Here is a 5,929-nt window from a genome sequence, read left to right on the forward strand (position 1 = left end):
TTAACATTAAAACTGCACGATCGCCTGTAAGAGCTACGTAGGGAGATGTAACTCCCTCAGCGCATTTCTTCCAGACTGCAATTTTATTGAACACAAGTATTGCGATAAGTATTTTGGGGGGGGGGGGGAACACACAAAATAGTGCGATGTTGCATTTTTTTTACCGCATTATAAAAAACTAGTGATTTTTTCTTGGTGAATACCGATTTTGACCCACGTTTCTTATAGTGCAGTAAGAACATGCAAAGCCGCTCGGCAATGCACTGAACATATCGAAGTTTAGTGACTAGATCCCGTTGAGTGTTGGAGTGTTATATGGAGCAATAGGAGGAGCAAGTGGATGCGTTATAGGGAGTGATTGTATGAAGCCTGGCATTATAGGGAACCGTTATATTGAGCATATAGGATTTAAAGGGAGCAGTTACTTGATGCAATAGGAATTATAGGAAGGGGCTCTATGGAACGATGGGAGTTACAGGGAGTAGTTGATACATACAACCCTTGCTTATAACACATCCTATTGGTCCAATAAACCATTCACTTAACTTCTTATATTGGACCAATAGGATGTGTTATAGGCACGGGTTATATGTATCAAGATGAGGTGTTATAAGGGAAAGTTTATATAGTGGTTATGTGGAGCAGTAGGAGGAGGCATTCAATGACAAGTTATATAGGATAAAAGGGGGGGTTATCGGGAGCCTATTTTTCCATCAAATCTAAATAATGATTCCTGATTTTTTAAATTTTTTTCAGGTTGCGCAAAATCGGAAACTATGGCGACAAATTCAGCTCCGAAAGCGGACGGCGACAGCATGGAGATTGCGGCTCTGGGACGTCCTTTCAGTATCGGGATGTTGTACGACTGTCGCAATGATAAACTCACCCCAGGTATCTATGCCTATAACAGAGGAGGGGGGAACAGGGTGTTAGAAAAAGGAGGGCTGTTTTAAAACAGAAAAAGGAGGGATTTGATAAACAAGGAAATACTCAATTTAAAAGACATCTCGGAAGTAAAAAAATGTCAGTCTAGTGTTACTGTTCTTTCTCTGCAGGGGTCACCTTGTGGGACACAGAGTCTCTGAAGAAGGATCTGCGCATTCAGTCCCAGGAAAACACATCATTCGAGATCATCGCATCGGACTCCATCTCGGACAAGGCCAATGCCCTCAATGTCACGGCGTCCCTCAAAGCCAGCTTTCTTGGTGGCCTCGTCACAGTGGGAGGATCAGCTGCTTACCTCAATGACACCAAGAAGTCCAAGAACCAGGCCCGCGTGTCTCTTCAGTACTCCAGGACAACCAGGTTCGAGCAGCTCAGCATGAATCAGCTGGGGAGTCGGAATATCACTTACAAGGAGGTGTTTGAGCAGAGGACGGCCACGCACGTGGTGGTCGGCATCTTGTATGGAGCTCAGGCCTTCTTCATCTTTGACCGAGAGGTCTCTTCCAGCGAGAATATCCGTGATATCCAGGGTAGCCTCAATCTTTCCATCAAAGGCATCCCATCGATCAGCATTGAGGGAGAAGGTTCCGTTAAGATGAGCGAGAAAGATAAAGAGAACGCGAACAAGTTCAGTTGTAAGTTTCACGGGGACTTCGCTCTGGAGAGCAACCCCTCAAACTACGAGGAAGCCATCAAGATCTATCGCTCGCTTCCCAAGATGCTCGGGGAGAAGGGGGAGCATGCTGTGCCCGTCAAAGTCTGGCTGTACCCCCTGGTGAGACTTGATACGACAGCAGCTAAAATGGTGCGAGATATCAGTGTGAATCTTCTTTTTGAAGCAGAGTGTATGATGGAACAGATACGAGAGGTCACTATGCAGTTCAATGACATGATGAAGCATTATGTAGCCATCACCTTCCCAGATATCAAGACGAAGATCCAGAAGGCCAAGGATTTCAGTCACCAATCAACGTTAAGCTTGCAGAAGCAACTGGCAAAGATCCTTCCGGCCATCCGTGGAGGAGGAGAAGAGGAGAGCATTCTGGGTGACATCTTAATTAGCAGAGGACTGTCACCCTTCAACACCCAACATTTTAATGAATTCCTAAGCAGGAAGCTTCAGGAGATGAACTTTGTGAATTCCTATCTGATAGCGCTAAATGAGGTGAAAGTCATCTCCACTGAGAGTGAGTTGAACCTTCTTGTTCTCAACCCAACCATCGACTGCGTCCTGTCCTTGAATTTCAGCTCATTAGATGATGAGGAGGAGTATCTGAAAGATCTGAGTATATGGCTCCAGAAGGAGATATCTAGTGAAAAAGCCTATGTAGACAAGACGGTTATGCCATGGTTCAAAGAGAAGCAAGTGTCGAACAAGGCCAGGCTGTGTTTAAAGGCTTTTCAAACATTCTATAAGGTGAACGCGTCCAGCGAGTGTACAAAGTTCATTGTGTCCTCAACTCCAGACCCCAACAACGCTGGAGTTTCAGTATATCTGTATGACAAGGGGGACCTGGTGAGTACTGAATTTAATCCTCCAGCAAAACCCAATCCCCCTGTGATTCTAAGGAGATCCTATGACAGCATCGAGCTGAAACTCATTCCGGCTGATTTCGGGGTTGCGGAGATCGATAGCTACAAGGTGGAGTATAAGTGTGAAGATGAAAAGTGGAGGGAGGTCAATACCCAGAGCAATCTTCAGAGATATGCGGTGAAAGACCTCTTGCCTAATTCAAGGTATCAGTTTCGATATGCTGCAGTTTGTATCCCAGGGCTAAGCGAGGTCAGTGATGGCAGTGATATAGCAATGACTCAACCCAGCAGCCCCCCTGGGATTCCACATGCTGCCCTTCTAGGAGATTCTGAAATTACACTCATGTGGAAGGAACCTGTCACCATTGGCAAAGAAGTCCAGATAAGACAATATAAAATGGAATACCAGCCAGAAACCAAACAGGGAACCGGGAAAGATTCCTGGACTGAACAGATATGTTTAAGAAAAAGAGAGACCTGTGACATTGATGGTCTTCTTAATGATACTTCCTATAGGTTCAGAGTGTCAGCCATATATGAAGGGAATCTCGGGGTTAGCGATCCAAGTGACGAGGCCATCATCTTGATACCGAAAGACAGACAAGAACAGAGGGCTTGCCTCCTGTTTCTCAAGGAGAGCACCTTGTTGACGGCTGGAAAACCCTCAATTTACCAGCTTGGAACCACCCTTCTTCAAAATGGTCCAGAAGGATGCAGGAGGTTCATCCTAGGGAAGGAGAGACTTCAGAGGAACAAGAAGGTGATCCTGTTATTGGGAGTGACTGGAACAGGTAAAACATCTCTCATCAACATGATGGTCAACTATGCCCTGGGAGTTCAGAGGAAGGACAACTTCCGATTCAAGCTGGTACAAGAAGCTACCAACCAAACGCAGAGCACAACAGGCGAGGTTACAATCTATGAAATAAACGCTGGCAGCGGCTTTCAAATTCCATTTTCCCTAACCATAGTAGACACTCCAGGATTCGAAGACACTCTAGGAGTGGGAGAGGATGAGATAACCCAGAAGATCCAAAATGTGTTTTCCACTTCCGGTGGAATTGACAGCTTAGATGCCATTTGCTTTGTAATCCAGGCTGCTCCCGCTGTTTTTACACCCAAACAGAAGCTTGTGCTTCAATCAATGTTTTCCATATTTGGGAATGACATTAAGGACAACATCCAGCTCCTAATCACCTTCTCTGATGGACAGACGCCTCCTGTTTTGAAAGCCATAGAAGAATCCAATGTCCTGTTTCCCAAGGATGAAGCAGGTTTGATCTACTTCAAATTCAATAATTCTGTGCTGTTTGATGAGAACACTACAGTTGGAGGGGACTTGAACTTCAATGAGCTCTACTGGAAAATGGGCACCAGAAGCGTGAAGGACTTTTTCGCCAAGCTGAACATCCTGGAAACAAGAAGCTTGACCTTGACCAAGGAAGTGCTGAGGGAGCGCGAGGAGCTGGGCGCGTCACTGAAAGGAATGGGATTGCAGATTAAAACTAAGCTGGTAAAGCTGGATGAGCTCAGAAAGACACAGGAAGCTCTGAGGCATCACATGAACGAGAAGGAAGGCAACAAAAACTTTGAGTACACTGTGAACGTGATCGTTCCCACCAAGGAAGTCCTCTACGGCTCACTAGCAATGAATTGTAACAACTGCTGCACCACTTGCTGCTGGTACGGGGATACTCATGAAAATGCCACCAGATATTTGCGAACTTACATTACAAACATGAACTACTGTCAAGAGTGTCCACGTAAATGTGATTGGACAGCCCACACCGGAAATGATTTCAAGTGGACGCAAATTGTGAAGGCAGAGAAAAGAACTTATGAAGATCTGAAGAAGAAGTACGAAGAGGCATCAAGGCAGGTGACTTCACTGGAGATGTTGACTGTGACACTTCAGCAGGAGTTTTCCAGGGCCAAAGAAGAGGTACTACGGCTCATCAGCGAGGCATCTCAACGGCTCCGTCGCCTTCAAGAGATCTCTCTTAGAGCCAACCTAACCTCCACTACAGATTACATTGAGCAGCTGATCAAAGAAGAGGAGGCGGGAGGGAAGCCGGGGTCTCCAGAGAGAGTGAGGTCCTTGAAAGAACTTAAAGTGGAGGTGGAAACGCTAGAAAGAAGTAGGAAGTAGAGATGGTCGTGGTTGTCCTTGTACAAGAGCTTTCCTGACCTCCCAAGACCTGAGAACCAGAGTTAACTAAAAGGAGGTGGAAACTGTACAGTTGTCCTTATGTAAGCAAGTTACTTCCTTCTGTATGATGCCGGAAAACCTTCTGTTCAACATGTAGTCTCCTTTAGAAGTTACAAATAATAAACATGAAGAAATATAAAGTGATGCCGAGTCTGACTGCACAGTTCCCAATTGCTACATTTCTCCTTTCACCTCCAGTTTCTTATAAACTTCCTTTTCATCTGTCTCCTTACTTCTTTATTCCAATTACTGGCTCTTCAATACAATCAGTGGTGCTCTGCTTTTTGTGACCTTTTCCATTGGAAGTCTTCTTCAGTCTGACCTTCTCAGCAGGGTCAAGGGTGTGTCACCTGCCCCATCCCCATTATACATACATCCAAAATATACTTTGGGGGTTCTTTTTAGAAGACCTTCAACTGGTCGATCCAAAGGCTTTTGGGATATCTCCAGCCACTGGTTGACTTGCTGGGAGTGTCCTCTGTAGAGCTGAGACTTGGTCCCAGATACCTAGAGAAGCTGGTGAAAAAGGCAAGGTGACCTCCAGACTCCTGATATCTATCAACTTCAGGTTTTAAGACTTAGGGTGGTTATCATAAATGTTTCAGCTGGCTGAAGATGCCCCCTCTCACCCAGACTGTATAGCCTTCAATAGCCTCTCTAAATCCCCCAAAAAACAAACCTCAGAGTGGGATCAGGAGCCTAGTGTCCAACTAACTATGGATACGCTTTTTCTCTTCATTTTTTTTTAAAACTTGTCGTATTTAAATGTGGAGTAACAAACACAAAGAGAGAAATGCAAGGCGCAATGTTCCAGAAAGTCTTCATATTCTCTAGATAATTGTAGTTATCTCCCTGCAGCTCCCATTCTCCCGTAATCAGCGGGGGTCACTTAGAAACATATAAAACCAAAAAAGGGGAACAAAAACACAAAATAAGTACCAATAAGTCACATTTATAAAGAGCACATATAATGCTCATAACAATTAAAATTGATTAAAAAAAAACACATAAATCTAAACATCCGTCCTACAGCAACACCACTGAGGACCACAGGTCGTGCAAAACTAGGGCCAACCAAGCTTACAACGTCCCAGATAGAGTTAAGTATCAATGCAGGTGGCAATTGCAGTCAACTTAGCTTTGAGTTTGTGTCCTTATTCTGGAGCCAAAGGGTTTACGCTGGATAAAATATGGCCAGATAGCTTAACTCGTACCTTTTACAAGCACAACAAGTTCTTTGTC

General features: G+C 44.7%; 1 protein-coding gene across 1 annotated transcript; it reads left to right on the top strand.

Annotated features, from left to right (window-relative positions):
- The first annotated feature begins 727 nt into the window (after positions 1-727).
- Positions 728-4,827, top strand: LOC142483129 (uncharacterized). Its single transcript, XM_075583192.1, has 2 exons — positions 728-891; positions 1,056-4,827. Exons 1-2 carry the CDS (start codon positions 777-779, stop codon positions 4,625-4,627), a joined length of 3,687 nt encoding a protein of 1,228 aa, XP_075439307.1. The 5' UTR covers positions 728-776; the 3' UTR covers positions 4,628-4,827.
- The last annotated feature ends 1,102 nt before the right edge of the window (positions 4,828-5,929 follow it).

This window comes from Ascaphus truei, unplaced genomic scaffold, assembly GCF_040206685.1.
Source record: "Ascaphus truei isolate aAscTru1 unplaced genomic scaffold, aAscTru1.hap1 HAP1_SCAFFOLD_2979, whole genome shotgun sequence".
In the NCBI taxonomy this organism is placed as follows: domain Eukaryota; kingdom Metazoa; phylum Chordata; class Amphibia; order Anura; family Ascaphidae; genus Ascaphus; species Ascaphus truei.

Bases quoted from the DNA above. Each gene is read 5' to 3' on its own strand.
- LOC142483129 (XM_075583192.1), top strand. From the start codon at position 777: ATGGCGACAAATTCAGCTCCGAAAGCGGACGGCGACAGCATGGAGATT. The intron at 892-1,055 runs GTATCTATGCCT...CTTTCTCTGCAG, and splicing joins CAATGATAAACTCACCCCAG to GGGTCACCTTGTGGGACACA.